The 14,607-nt window shown below is 45.7% G+C and overlaps 1 protein-coding gene across 5 annotated transcripts in view; it reads right to left on the bottom strand.

Annotated features, from left to right (window-relative positions):
* GAB1 (GRB2 associated binding protein 1) overlaps window positions 1–13,998 on the bottom strand; it is a 118,680-nt gene extending 104,682 nt beyond the window's left edge. The window contains exon 1 of one of the 5 annotated variants that reach the window (XM_070415237.1): window positions 12,949–13,998. In XM_070415237.1, coding sequence (XP_070271338.1) covers window positions 12,949–13,020 — 72 coding nt within the window. In that variant the 5' untranslated portion in view covers window positions 13,021–13,998. The remainder of the gene's footprint in view (window positions 1–12,948) is intronic. The other 4 variants (XM_070415233.1, XM_070415235.1, XM_070415234.1 and 1 more) reach the window with 4 other exon arrangements.
* Between the last annotated feature and the right edge of the window lie 609 nt (window positions 13,999–14,607).

The following is a 14,607-nucleotide window of genomic DNA, read 5'->3' as shown; positions in this document are numbered from 1 at the left end:
TGGAAGAGGTTAATGGGTGGGGGGGAGAAGGAGGACCTATGTAATACTTTCAACAATAAAGATTAAAAAAACAACGCAGAAACATCATAAACAGCTCATAGAACATATTTTTCACATCGTGATTTTTGCTCTTAAATATATATATGTGTGTATATATATAAAACACCTTTTATCACCCTATTTTCCATTACCAGGGTCTAAAATGCAAAATCTTACTATTGTTTTAGTAAGCTACCCAATTACAGAAATGCCACATTACAAAATAACTGAGTGGGCTCCTCACCCTTCCTGGTCACAATCAATCAGTTGACTCTCCAAAGAATTTATGTCCATTTAACAGGAGGCACAGTGCTAGGGCCCATGAGGCTTATAGGAGCCCACAAAAAAAGTTTTAATATTAATTTCTTTTAAAATCAGTATTAATAATGAATACAGAGTCTCCAAAATTTATGATGGCTTAACTCTGAATTTCTCAACTTTATGATGCTGCAAAGCTACCCACCTTCAGTAAAAACAGTACTTCAAATTTTTTTTTCCATTTTTACTTTTGGCACTTTATTGAAAAACATCTTTTATCAGTAAATGTGTTTAGTATGCCAGCAAGCAAAATTAAGAAGAAATATTTTTCTTTTCTTTTTTTTTTATTCTGAAGTTTTACATATGTCTCCTTTTTAGTATTTCAAATTTTGAGCTTTTCCCAGACTAGCGATAATCGGTAAAATACACTCTCATGATGCTGGACAGCGACAGCGAGCGCAGCAACCCGGCAACCAGGTGGTCAGCAGGGTGAACACCCCACACTCTGCAGGGGGCTGCGCTGCCCGTGATTCTGGATATTGCGTTCTGAGCACGTTTCAGGGAGGCTAGGCCAAGCTATGGTGTTCAGTAGGTTAGATGAATTAAATACATTTTCAACCTACAATTATTTTAACCTGATTTATTATGCACCTGTATAATAATAATAAAGTTATAATAATAAAACCAGCTTGGAATATATTCATCTTCATACTAGTGCGGTTGCAAAATATAATGTTTATTCTATCGTTTTAGGGGTTGGGGGGCCGTGAAGGCAAAAGTACCAGAGGTTGGAAAACCTCACAATGTGGCCCCGCCAGCTCATGGGGAAAAAAGCAATTAAAAGCAGCAAGTACAATCCGGTGTGACAGGGGTTGTGCTGAGAATCAAAGGAGGACAATACAGATGCTCCGGCCCACTGTGTGTATGTGTGAGATTGAAGGTGGTGGCGGGAGTTCAGGGGATGCTCGGTGGGCCTTCTGGGGGGCAAAGGAACGCTGCAGAACAGCTTCAAACTGAGGAATGGTATTATCAGATTTGTGTTCAGAAAGGCCACTCTGGACGCCTTGATAAGGGCAGGTTGGGGGCGGAGGGGTGGCAAGAATGGAAGTAGGAAGACCAACTGGCTATTACAACAATCCAGAAAAAAGGCAAAAATAGCTTTGGCAACAGAAGGGTCAGTAAGCATAGAGATATTTGGGAGGTAAACTGACGGAATCTGGTCACTGAGTGTGGAGAATGAGGAAGGGACAACAAAGAAAACCTTCTGGCTGAAGCCACAAGACAAGAGATGGTGGTGCGACTGAGAGAGGGAGCAATGAGAGGACCAGGTTTAGGGACAGGCTGGGAAGACCCGCTGTGGACATGCTGACTGAGTTGCTGTAGGCTCTCTAAGCAGTTACACGGATCTCAGCAGATCCATAGACATGGAGTGTGAAAAGGGATGAGACAGAACCTTCAAATCATCAGCCTACACAGTATAGATTCAGAGGCATTTCAGATCCAGAGATGGGCTTTAAAGGTTAGAAAATGTGCAAGGTTATAATAACATCTGCATCCAAGTTTGTAAGGATTCTGCAGAAACTGTGTGCCCAGAGCTTTTATCAAGTTTTCAGAGTTCGTGAACTCACAACAGATGAAGAACCACTAACAGTGTGAGATGGGAGAAGAGACCATCCAGGGAGACCACCAGAACCCGTAGGAACTCCAACATTAAGGAAACCAGAGCCCGACATCAGGAAGGCACAGGAAAGAACACATTTTGAGAAGAGGGGTTGGTCATTTCCATCAGGAGTTTCTTTTTTTTTTTTTTTTTAAATATATTTTATTGATTTTTTTACAGAGAGGAAGGGAGAGGGATAGAGAGTTAGAAACATCGATGAGAGAGAAACATCGACCAGCTGCCTCCTGCACACCTCCCACTGGGGATGTGCCCACAACCAAGGTACATGCCCTTGACCGGAATCGAACCTGGGACCTTTCAGTCCGCATGCCGACGCTCTATCCACTGAGCCAAACCGGTTTGGCTCCATCAGGAGTTTCATAAAAAAAAAAAAATAAGAACCAAAAAGCTCAAATCTAGCTCTGTTCGATTTGGCAACAAGAGTGGTGGAGAAGGACTCAGGTTATATTCTATTATGAAATGAGTGGCAGGTGAGGAAGAAGGGACAGCCAAGTGCATAAAACTCGCTCGAGAATCTGGCTGGAAAAAGGAGAAATAGAGTCTCCCTCCAGCTGCATCTTTGAAAACTGAATCCATCTTTTAAGGTCCTGGTGAAATCTCTCTTACCGCCTTCGTTAAGCCTTCAGAGAGTCCCTGAATTCACCTCCCTCTGCTGAATTCTTCTGGAGCTTTGTCTTACACACTCCTGATCATAATATAATTTGCAGCACTGAATGCATCCTAAGTCCCTAGTAGCATATAAACTCCTGAAGCGTGAAGACAGTGCCCTCTTGGTCCTCTTCTTCTGAATTCTTCTCCACAGGCATCCCCTTAGTGAGTGAAAGATCCGACCTGAGCCATGAGACATGTGGTCCTGCACTGGGTTATCTTGTATGACCTCGGGCAAATCAATTAGTCTCCCAGAGGCAAAGTTTCATTCCCTGTGAAATGAGGAGGCTGGACTCAACCAGGGGAGGAGGAGATATGTAAAACTGTAAAAGATATTCAATATAGCTATTGTTTTGGTGATACAAATCATAGAAAGTAAAACTGGATTAAAAGTCAAAAGACATTCAGCCCTAGTTGGTTTGGCTCAGTGGATCGAGTGTGGGCCTGCGGACCGAAGGGTCCCAGGTTCGACTCTGTTCAAGGGCATGTATCTTGGTTGCAGGCTCCTCCCTGGCCGGGCCCTGGTTGGGGCACGTGTAGGAGGCAACCAATCAATGTGTTTCTCTCACATAGATATTTCTCTCTGTCTACTCCCTCACTTCCACTCTCTCTAAATATCAACGGAAAAGCATCTTCAGGTGAGGATTAAAAAATAATAAATTATTAAAAATTTTAAAAAAGGACATTCAAACAGTACCTTAGAGAGAAATGGGTTACAAAAGATTGAGAATATTGAACAACATGATTTATGCTTTTAGGTTTAAAGCTCTACAATTATTTGGTCATGTGGTTCAAGAGACTGTGCAAGGTACTCTGCAGTACATTTTAGACACAGAGGACAAACGCCATCTTTGTCCTCTGGAAATTAATACCCTATTACAAACACCCAAGGATGATAAATGAAGCCCCAATTTTCTTTGTAAACAAAGCATGTGTATACGCTTTCTACTTTGCAATCTGTGGGTCATTATAAAAGTCATCTACAAAAATATTTTTTAAAATATTGCTTTTCCTGTTTTGACTATTTGTTTAAATGAAGATTATAGAAAAAAAATACTATTCGACAGCACCGATTTAATTTTGTGCCACTTTCTTTGGAAATAAATGACCTATATATCCAGTGAAGGTTACTCAGAAAGCTTTGGCTGTATGTAACAGCATCACTAGGAACAAATTAGCTTCCCAAATATTTTGCATTCTGACTAGTTCAGTATTTCCTTTTACCTTTTCTCAGCACTTCAAGCATTTAAACCTGAAATTGTCCGGGAGAACGTGTAAAATCCAATACTCTTCCACAACTTCAGGGTCAATTATAACTTTAACACAGAGAAGGGGGTTCAGATAATACCTCCCTAAGTGAAATGAGGGGATCATTCCTCATCAAGCTCAACTAACAGCACTGGCATTCAAAACAACAGAAGGTATCCTTTTACCAAGTGTTTCTCTTCCCAACGTCTCTACCCAGAGTCAACTTAAGATTAAAGCACTTCTCTCCTGCCAGTCAAATGGGTCGTCCCTCCAACCAGAAGCGCTTTCATCTTGGCTACTGGGAGACTCTGGCCAAGGCACTGATGGGAATGTGTGATGGGCTGGAGCTGGGAGAAAACAAACCAGGTACTTAATTCTTTAATCAGGTAGTCATCTCAGGGAGGAGTTCTGCTCGTCAGAAAGTGCCCTGACCACATTTCCCAAGACAGTAGTAACTTAAAACTGAATTTCAGGAGAGAAAAACAACCTACACGCCTGTGGAACATGATTATTCCTAGTCTCGATTACCACATTACCGGGCTAGAGATGCCTCCCCCTTTTAGAGAAAAGGTGAAAGAATGTGTGTGTCCAGATTCTGACACACATACTTTGTGATGCTGGTGGCCAGGCTTATGTTACCGAGAAGACGCGGAAACAGAGGAAAAGAGCCAGAGGGTAGGGATCCAGGGGACAAAGAATGCTTTTACCTTTAACCCACTTTAAAAAGTTAGCAATTAGAATTTTATAGCAATTGGCTAACTGGTGCATTAAATAATAAAGATGACAACAAAAACAGACTGAATTCTCAACCTTCTCCTGATGCTGTTGTCCTACATTTTCACTTCACGAAAGTGAACGTCTTAACTAACATTGCATTCACCTGCCCATTTCGTGTGTACTAGCTGAACAATAATGACAACTCTGCAATGCAACCAAGCAACGTGAGCGTTAAAAAGCCTTGATGTTAACGGACATGTCCTGCCCTCATTAGACTACATGTCTTCCTGTCACTTTTCTCTTCAAATGTAGAATGGAATTCTGATGTTTTCCCTTTTTACGTGTCATGTTCGTAAAGAAGAACATATAAATACTGTTTTCAAAAACATTTAAACTACATGAGTCAAAACAAAGCAAAATAAATAAAAAAGGGAAAAGGAAACCAATGAACAGGATAGTTAAAGCAAGGTTTAGTATTTTTCTTCCTATAAAAATAATGACCTAAAATTTTTTACATTTAAAAGAAATGTTTGGACTCTCAGTATATTGTTTTTAATTCATGGAACAATGTGGCCATGTTTTTTTTTTTTTCCCTTTGGGACATGTCTTGTTTTGTTTTTAACACACAGGGAATTACCTAGGCCAAGTTCAAATTCAAAGTAAAAAGCCGGGAGAAAAAAACACAAAACAAAACCAAAAACGCCACCGTAAGAAAACTCATGGTAAATTTGGCATTCTTTCCAACACGTAAAAACAAAACTCAGCTCAGAAATATGGTAAAAATGTCTGAAACGTGCACTCAGGAAAGAACAATTAAATGGTAGAAAAAAATTAAGATAACTCACATTTCCTTTTCTAGAAGCTCTTTTCTTTGCAACTTACAGCTTCATGTGCAGTTTGCATATAGTAGCTCTGCTAAAAAAACCACATGGAAAATTTTTGCTCCAGATAACACTGCAGGACGGGGCTTGGCAGCTACAAGTCGTAATCAGAATGCTTCGAGAGCTAATGTAACAGAGATAACGACCTCACATGCATTTCAGTGCACAGGCTCAACTGTTTTTTTATACAGCCGGCTCTGTTCAACTTCATACGCATTCAGCGATGAGAATTTTTCTCTTCAGGTAGGGAGAATTTTGCTCCTATGAGTAAAACAATTGCTTAAAATATAAAAGAGTCCCCCCTTTCCCCCCCCAGGTAAGGCATTCTCGTGTTATATACATACAAGCCTGGAATGGTCAAAAACTTCCAGTTCATGGAGTGACTTTTCCCAGTAATTCCACAGGCTTCAATTCCAACTACAATTCATTATGGTTCCTCAGCCACTACATTGGCAACTGAAGAGGCTACTTATTTAATAGATGTAGAAATCAGTACAAAGAGGCACTTTCCCCCAGGAGTAATCGAAAGAAGAAAAGAATGCTAACGTTATTTGTGCTTGTAGCAGACCCGGGGGAGAGGGGGACCTGGGACTTGATAAGTTTCCTTTTTTTCTAGTGGACAGAGATAAAAGGAGTCACGAAAATGTGGTGACTGCAATTCAAGTTCAAATGGCAAATTCAAATGGAGCTCTAACTTCGTGGAAATTAGCCACCGTGTTAATGCAAGGAATGTGAAATGAGAGAAACCCCTCCATCCACAGTCAGCTGGGGGTTTAATGTGATCCAATGGGGTTATTCTCTTTCCTCCAGCACTAGCTGGCACTCCCACAGCTGGGCTAAGATGGCTTCCAAAGTCCAAAATAAGAGGCTAGCCCAAGGCGGGCGCTGGCCCTCCTGCTGGAACTCAGAAGCAAATGAATCAAAGGCTCTTTTATTCTCCCTCCCACCAGAACATGCTCCCTCTCTGTTGCAAACTAAACGCTTGCCAGAATGAATTATTTAGCTCAAAACAGACATAAAGAAATCTTAACTAACACATGTCCCTTGGCATGTTAATGAGTTCAGGTGACCAAACACGATGCTTTGTTTGTTTCTAGTCGAGACATAAAATTCACTTGCGGTCCGGATCTCATCAGGAGCATTAGGTCACCACAGCAGAAACAGAAACTTCTGGAACCACAAGTACAGCCCTGTCCAAACCCCATGTATGAACCTGAGGGGTCCTGAAGCCGTTCTCCTCATGAGCGTATCTGATCTCAACACAAATTCTTCATTCTTCCTTGAAAATCAGATTTTGCTTATGATTTTGCCATTTCTACCAGCAGTATCTCAATTCTTCCTAGAACTGAGCCTGAAATTCATTTCTGAAGTTTCCCTGTCAGCCTCCCACCCCTTACCCCCTCAGCCTGAACTGTTAAGCAATTATTATCTGTATTGTTTCATTTGGTGGTTAATCATATATGGCTTTATAACATGTCTTATAAAATGATTTATATGTACGTGCATTAATTACAGTTTGTCTTCAAAACAGATTAGAAACTCCTTAAGGGCAGGGAGTGGGCCTTTCCCTCCATTGTATTCCACACACGGCACAGCGCAAAAGCTCCAGAAATACTTGTTCATTTATTTATTCAGTCAACAGAGATTTGTTGAGCTTACCTGGTGCTCAGCACCCAGCACAGAAACTGCTTGCCTGGTGCTCAGTGAGCCTGCATTTCTATTAAGCAAAACACCCAGAGTCCCCAAAGAACCTCTGCTTGAGCAGTTCCTAATAGAGTTACCAAACTATTTAAAAGGAACAATAAATAATATTTATTTCCCCAAAAGGCCTATTGAGAAGCTCCTCATCTGCCTCTATCTCCCAAGGAAATATCTGACAAGACGAATGTAAAACCTGCAAGAGTTTAGAATGTAGATCTATGACCGACCCCTCCCCATTTTATAGAACAGGAAACTGAGGATTAGACGGGGCAAAAGATCACCTGGGCAGTGGCAAAGTCAAGTCAAATTCTGGGTCCTGACACTCAGTCCGGGGTTTCTTACACGGTAGCACAATTTACCCAAAACCGTTGAAAATAAAGTCTACCCGTTGCCTCCTTTCTCCTGTATTAATACCTGTAAGAAAATTAGAGTGCCGGCACTTAATGTTTTGAACCTATCACCTCTTAAAATTCCTCAATCTGCAAACTGTCAAGACCTCATTTATATTCTTCATGTTGACTCCAAAAGGTGGAATTTTATTTGGCCTTAAAAAGTGCTTTGTTATTATATTTCCTTCAGATTTTTAAAGCAGACTTATAATAACAAAACACTGAAAGAACCAATTCAGCTGTCAGCCAGATTATCCTACACTCTTGCCATATTATGTTTTGTTCAAAGATGATCTTTTTTAAAAATTTAAAAACAAATTTTTAGAACAGCAGAACTCTAAAGCTACCTTCCAAATGGATACACCTTCCTCATGGTAATTTTGAATCCCAAATGACAAGCAGACTTAGGAACTCAGCCAGTTTCACAAGGAGTTTTGTACTCATCGTTAAGCCCGGGCACAATGAAAGAATGAGCTATCATTAACTATCATAAAGGCTTAACGCAATTGGTAGTTGTTGATCTTTGTTAATAGAAACAATGTTCCGGCCACAATGGAAAAGGTAAAAACAAAAACAACACATTTGGAATTTTAATGGAATGTTTACTAACATGGGGATTGCAAGAAAAAAAATTTTCTTCAACGGAATCATTTTGTTCCTCACTCACTGTAAGCAAAAGTTTCAGAATCCATTGACTGCTTCTGTTAACCACCAAAAGGGGCAGGAAGGGCTTCCAGACATCTTGGCTGTAGTGACACTACCGAACAGAGACTTAATGCTTAGCACAGGTCCCAGGTTGTCCTTGAACAAAGAGATGTTGCTACTCTGGCTGCCCATGTCCCTCTCCGTGTAAGATGTCAGGTGCCAAACAGAGGAAGAGGCTATTTCTGTTTCTAGGCCCATTTCCAGTACTGGGGCGAGAGGGGATATGTTTTGGAAGACCAGACAAGAACCATCCTCTTAAATGACAGTGAAGAGCAGCAGAAGCCAAGCTCAGTGCAGATTATATACCCGAGAACTGGCTGAGTTCTTGCTCCCAGGCTGGCTGGCAGCTAACAGGCCACCTTGTCCAGGCCTCAGAAGCAGGTTCTCCTGCTGAGATTGCACACCTGCCCAATGCTGACAGCTGGGCCATGGAGGAGCCCAAACGTGGTGTCCAGGCTTAAGGCAGGCCAGAGGGCAGCTCCTCCTGCAGAGAGATGGTGATAGCCAGCTGGCGTGAATCAGTCCTTTGTTTCCAGACTTACATTTTATCTCAGCTAAAATTTCAAGTTCTGACGAAAAGTCCATCATTATTTCAAGTGGCTGGTTTGTCTTTATTTATGACTTTTTTTTTAAAAAAGTACATTTTTATTGATTTCAGAGGGAAAGGAAGAGGGAGAGATCGAAATATCAATGAGAGAGAATCATGGATCAGCTGCCTCTTGCACGCCCCCTTCTGGGGGTCGAGCCCACCACCGAGGCATATGCCCTGACTGGGAATCAAACTATGACCTCCTGGTTCATGGGTCCATGCTTAATCACTGAGCTATACCAGCCAGGCAAATGGCTGATTTGCCTTTAAATAACTCTTTAAAAATCTGAGCATATCTGTTGAATGCATACTACCAAGAGTTTGTCTTCTGTAACCCTGAGTGGTGGTGATCTGTATATGATTCCACTCAGGTCCTTAAAAGTAAAAAAGCAGCTGTTTAATATATAATGCAGGACAAAAACAACACAGTAGCAGCAAAACTGAAAAAAAAAAAGCATGTAAAATTTCACCTCCATCTTAAACTCTGAAAAATTCAGAGAGAATAAAACACATATAAGAGATTCTTGAGCTTTTTCAAATAAAGATAGAAAAGGTTACAAAGAGACAAAAAGGCTAAGGAATCTATAAGGACTCCAGGCTTTCTCTCACTTCCTTTTATGCCACTTTCACTTAGTTTAGGAAATTCACGAAAAGCTTCCTTATCAGTTGAACACACCAGTATGCAAAAACAATGCTGCCTGAGTGTCAACAGTGAACATAAAATGAAGTTGTAAATGGAATGCATTGGGGCCATAACTTGAGATGACTTTAAAGATAAAACTGTCACTTCACAGCCCTTTCAGATCATCTTAATGTTGGGACTACCCTATAAATATTATAAACAACAAGACAACTGTCAAAAGTCCCATGGGCCAAACGTTTCCCAAAAGGATCAATGCTCAAACTCAAACTCCCTGAAATCTCATTTAACAATTACAGTACCATGCATCCTAGTATCTTTTCACAGCAAATCCATTCATTAAAAACCATTATCAAACCCCAGCTGGGTAGCTCAGTTGGTTGGAGCTTTGTTCAGGACACCAAAAGGTTGCAGGTTTGATTCCAGGTCAGTGCACATACCTAGGTTGTGGGTTCAATCCCAGCAATCAATCGTGTTTCTCTCTCACATATCTCTTCCCACCCACTCCCCTCAAAATCAATAAACATATCATTGGCTGAGGAGTAAAAAAAAAAAAAAAAAAAACATTATTAAGCAACTGTTTACTTGTTCGGTAGCCAACAAGGTTTCCTTCTAACCAGAAAACAAAGATTTCACACGAAAAGAAAACAAGCATAGGAAATGCATAAATGCATGCCTATATCTGTGAGGATCAAAGCTGCTTTAGCAAAAGCAATCTAAACTGGATACCAAAGCCAGAAGATCCATAATCTGAGATTTTCAAAATATTCTGGGCAACAAACTTGACAGCTAAAATACACACATAAGCTTCATTTTAACTTGTAACACCCTAGTCACCCTCTTGGACCCCTCAATTCTGACAGCCAGCCTACCCACTGTCTTCCTGGGCCATCTCCAGGTACTTCGCTAGTGTGAAAAGAAAACACTACTAGCCCCAGCCGGTTTGGCTCAGTGGATAGAGCATCAGCCTGTGGACTGAAGGGTCCCAGGTTTGATTCCAGTCAAGGGCACGTGCCCGGGTTCGGGTTGCAGACTCGATCCCCAGTAGGGGGCGTGCAGGAGGCAGCCGATCAATGAATCTCTGTCATCACTGATGTTTCTCTCTCCCTCTCCCTTCCTCTATGAAATCAATAAAATATGTTTTGAAAAAAGAAAACACTAATATTCCACCAGGCAAGAAAAACTCAGCCTCCCTCCAGCTGTTAGGCAGATTGTTCCCCCTGTTGAAAACACAATTTAGGGAGCCCACTGTCTCTAAAGTATTCCCAGGGTTTCAGACTACACTGAGCTTTTCCCTCCAAACAGCTCTTAAAAAAACAACAACTGCACTCAGCTTGGGCACACAGTCAAAAATCACTCTGCGTGGTCTGCTCACTATACTTGTCTCATCTTCCCGTAGACTCGGAAAGCCACCTGAAGGGTCTTGCTCCTCTAGCTATGCTCGCCTGCGCCACACTCCACCTCTTCATTGCACTCTGAGCTCATATTCACATGGACTCCTAGAAAATTATCATCTGAAAGGACCTTTAGAGATGGTCTAATCTGAATTAACCAATCAGTGAGGCAGATCCAGGTTCAAATTCTGCCTCTGGCACATTCTAGTCATGTAGACTGTTTTCTTATCTGTAAAACAGAAATAAAGCTCCCTCATAGAACTGTTGGAATGATCAAATGAAATAATAACTTTTAAAAATTTTTGGACTTTCCTTTTTTGGGGGGGTTCCTGTGAAGGCAATCTTTCTGGACGATTTTCTTCCTGGTTTATATTACATTCAACTGCAAGCCCAAAAGGCAGGCTTTACTTTTACTGTGTTTCCTGGTCTTACGGTGCCTAGTCCAGTGCACAGCATCTTTTGAGAGAGCCATAGACCAACCATGTGAAAGAATGCATCAAACTTCTATTATCACTACCAATTTCAGCAAACGTATAGTTTGTTAGTTCCCCCAAGAACCCACTCACTTCGTCGTAGGTGTTTCCTAAATGTGCCTTCTCAAAACAAATACATCTCTTTATCTCTCTACCCCCTCTTCTTGCACGGGATGGGGGTGGGGGATACCCACTGCCTCTCTTACATTTTTGGAATAAAGTTAGACTCTCTACCAGGATATTAAGGCAAACTGTAATAGGTGATGGGTGAAGAGACAGAATTTAGAAGGATTAAAAATATCTGGAGAACTTTCTTAGGATGTGTGGCATCAAGTCCTTAAATGAGAATTACGTGTCTATAACAAATCCTGGCAGAGAGTAAGAAACTCACTGGCCAGTTGTCAGTGAAGCTAAGTATTGCACTTCACCCCGTTTTGTGCAAGCAAGCAGTTACTAAAAGGATTAACTTCATTCTGATACAGGGTATAGATATCCTTCAACAAGGAACACGTTCCTTTAAAAGTGTTGGCCCCTGGGTAGTAAATTTATAATTAAGGGGGCATAAATTTTGCTTTTGAAATGTATTTTACTAGGAAAATTTTGCTCCATATGCCAGGGCAGAAGTGCCATTTCTTTCCTTTGCAAGGGGGGGTGGAGGGTGGGGAGCAATGACCAAAGAAACAAGGAGGGAGGAGATCCCAGACCCCTGAAAAAGACACAGATTTCCACCAAAGTAGGTTGGTTCTTTCAAGGAATATTTTTCCTAACAGTTAAAACGGTTTAACACATAATCGGCATCTTGTACCAATTACACAAACACCATTTAAGCAACTCCGGTGGCCTGGGAAAAGACCACAGAAATCCTTACGAGCCTCAGCTGTCCCCTCCTGCGGGGCTCGACGGCGTGCCCCAGGCGCCCAAACACCAGCCACTAGGCTCCCCCCAGCGCCTTCCTCCCGCAGCAAACTGCCAAGGCTCTTGGGCCAAACTCCAAAGTCGCTGGATTCAAACCGCGAAAATGTGAACCCTGCTAAGCAAACGGTAGGGCGCGTAATCACTTCTCATTCTTTCTCCTTTTGCAGATTTGAGATACTTGTGTCGAATGCCAACTTCCCAGGTCCACAGCCCTCTTCCCGGAACCCACATCAGGAGAAAGCAAGAGGGTGTGCGGACCAGAGAGATGGTGACTTATGACACCCTCTGCGGTTTTCCTGCTGCGGGGAATTTAGTACACAGCAGCCCCACGGCGATTCGATGCAAATGTAAAGGAAGGAGAATGCTCTTCTCCCCGGCCCTGCTACAAGAAGTCATAAAAGTCAGCGGGCGTTTAGCTGGAAATCCCGGGCCCTCTTCTGGGCCGCTGGGGCCCGCAAAGCAAGGCGCCTGGAACCTGGACGAAGAGAGTTACCCAGCAAAGTGGAGGTCTGGGCGTGCGTGCACAGATCGGTCCCAAAGGGGCCGAGGGGAAGGAGACGGGGACTAACCAGCCCCGCGCGCGGCCAGCGGCAGCCACCGGCGAGCCAGCCGGCCGGCCGGGGAGAGGGGCCGGCGCTCAGGCTCGCGGAGCCCCTGGAGCTCTACTTACATAACGCTTCAACTTTTTCTCCGGGGGGGACTTGCGGAGCCATCCCGAGCAGACCACTTCGCCGCCGCTCATGGTGCGCGCTCCTCGGGCTCCGGCCCGGGCAGCCGAGGGGCAGGCTGGCGCGCTCCAGACACAGCCGACGCCGGCGGGCAGAGCGGCGCTGGGGACCTCGCGCTCCGGCTTTGCACCCCAGTCCGACGGGGTGGGCGGGGTGGGCTGGCTTCGCGGCGCGGCTCCGCGTCCGAGCCTCTTCTCCGCAGGTCGGCGGACGGGAACAGAAGCGGGCTGTGCCCCCGAGGCCGACACCTCGGAGCCGGGGCCGCCGCCCGTCCAGGGCACTTCGGCCTCCCTTCAGTGCGTCCGCCTCGCCGCCAGGCGCCCGGTCCCGCCGGCCCTTAGCAGCGATCGGGCTCCGCGGGACTCTGCCCCGGCGCCGAGCCGGGGCCTCGGTCCCCCTGCGCTCCGCCCCCTAAGGACAGCACCTCCTCAGAGCGTTTTCCGAAGCGGACACTACGCTGCACGCGCGCACACCGACACACGCACGCTCTCACACACACTCTCACACGCACACAATGCCCAGCGCGGCGCCCACTCCGGCTCTCCCGCTCTCGGTTTCGGGTGCGCCCCGGGCGATCCTATTCCTCCCCCTCCCCGGGGGAGGGTGGGTCACTTCCCCGCACTCCCGGGAAGCCCGGAGGAAAGGGGAAGCCGCGAGCGTCCCGTGGACAGCGGGCACAGGGCAGGTCTCGGGTCCGCGGCGAAGCGCGGGGCGTCGCCGGGCGGCGGGCGCTGGGCAGGGAGCCGGTCCCGCCGAAGGGTGGGTTCGTGCTCGCGGCCGCGGAGGAGGGCGGGGAGCGGCGGAGGAACGAGGCGCTCGGCTGCTCGGCTCCGGGGATGGGTCCCACTGTCCCGCGCCCTCGCGCTCCTCCCGCGCCGCCTCCCCCACCCGGGGCGCGCGGCAGGTTCTGAGCCGCCCGGCCCCCGGCCCGATCCCTCCCTCTCCCGGCCTCTGGGTTCCCTCTTCCTCCCTTTCCTCCTCCCCTTCCCACGTTCGGGCCGGCTCCGGTGTCAGCCCAGACTTTCTCTGAAACTCCGCCCGAGCGCTCCCAGCCAAAACAACAAGGACTGGGGAGGAGGCGCCTGGCGGAGGAGGGAGCGAGCGAGGGAGGGAGCCGGCGCCCTCGAGGCACCCTGGGATTTGTAGTTCGGGAAGCTGGAGCGGGGTCCTCGGCCGCGGGGCGGCGGCGGCTGAGCCCCCAGCCGGTTCCTCGAAGGAAGGCGGCCGAGGCCGAGGCGCGGGCATCGCGGCCCGGGCTTGGGCGCTGGGTGGAGTGAGGAACGTCAGCATGTTCTGTCGGGTTTGCAGTCTTGGAGCATAGGGTTTGTTCGGAGTCTGTACTGTGCACGAGATCTGAAGTTTGCGGAGTTTTCTCTACTTGACAGCCTGCAAGGCAAGCCGGCCTTGAGGGAGGGAGGCTGCCCCGGAAACCGGAGGGCAGGGACCGGGAGCGCAGGGCGCGGGGATGAGCGCCATTGATACCGGCCTGGAGGGGCGAACCCCCCGGGCTCGAGTTGGATGGTCCCCGGAGCAGCCCTGCCAGTGTGCTGGGAACGCACGGGATATGGTGGGGCCAAAGGATTTGATTTGAGTCTACCTTT

The sequence above is a fragment of the Myotis yumanensis genome, unplaced genomic scaffold (assembly GCF_028538775.1).
Source record: "Myotis yumanensis isolate MYYU_CA2020_CCGP unplaced genomic scaffold, mMyoYum1.0.hap1 SCAF_5, whole genome shotgun sequence".
NCBI classification, from domain to species: domain Eukaryota; kingdom Metazoa; phylum Chordata; class Mammalia; order Chiroptera; family Vespertilionidae; genus Myotis; species Myotis yumanensis.
The sequence above is the reverse complement of the archived record's forward strand: the minus strand, read 5'-3'. Positions and strand labels throughout refer to the sequence as shown.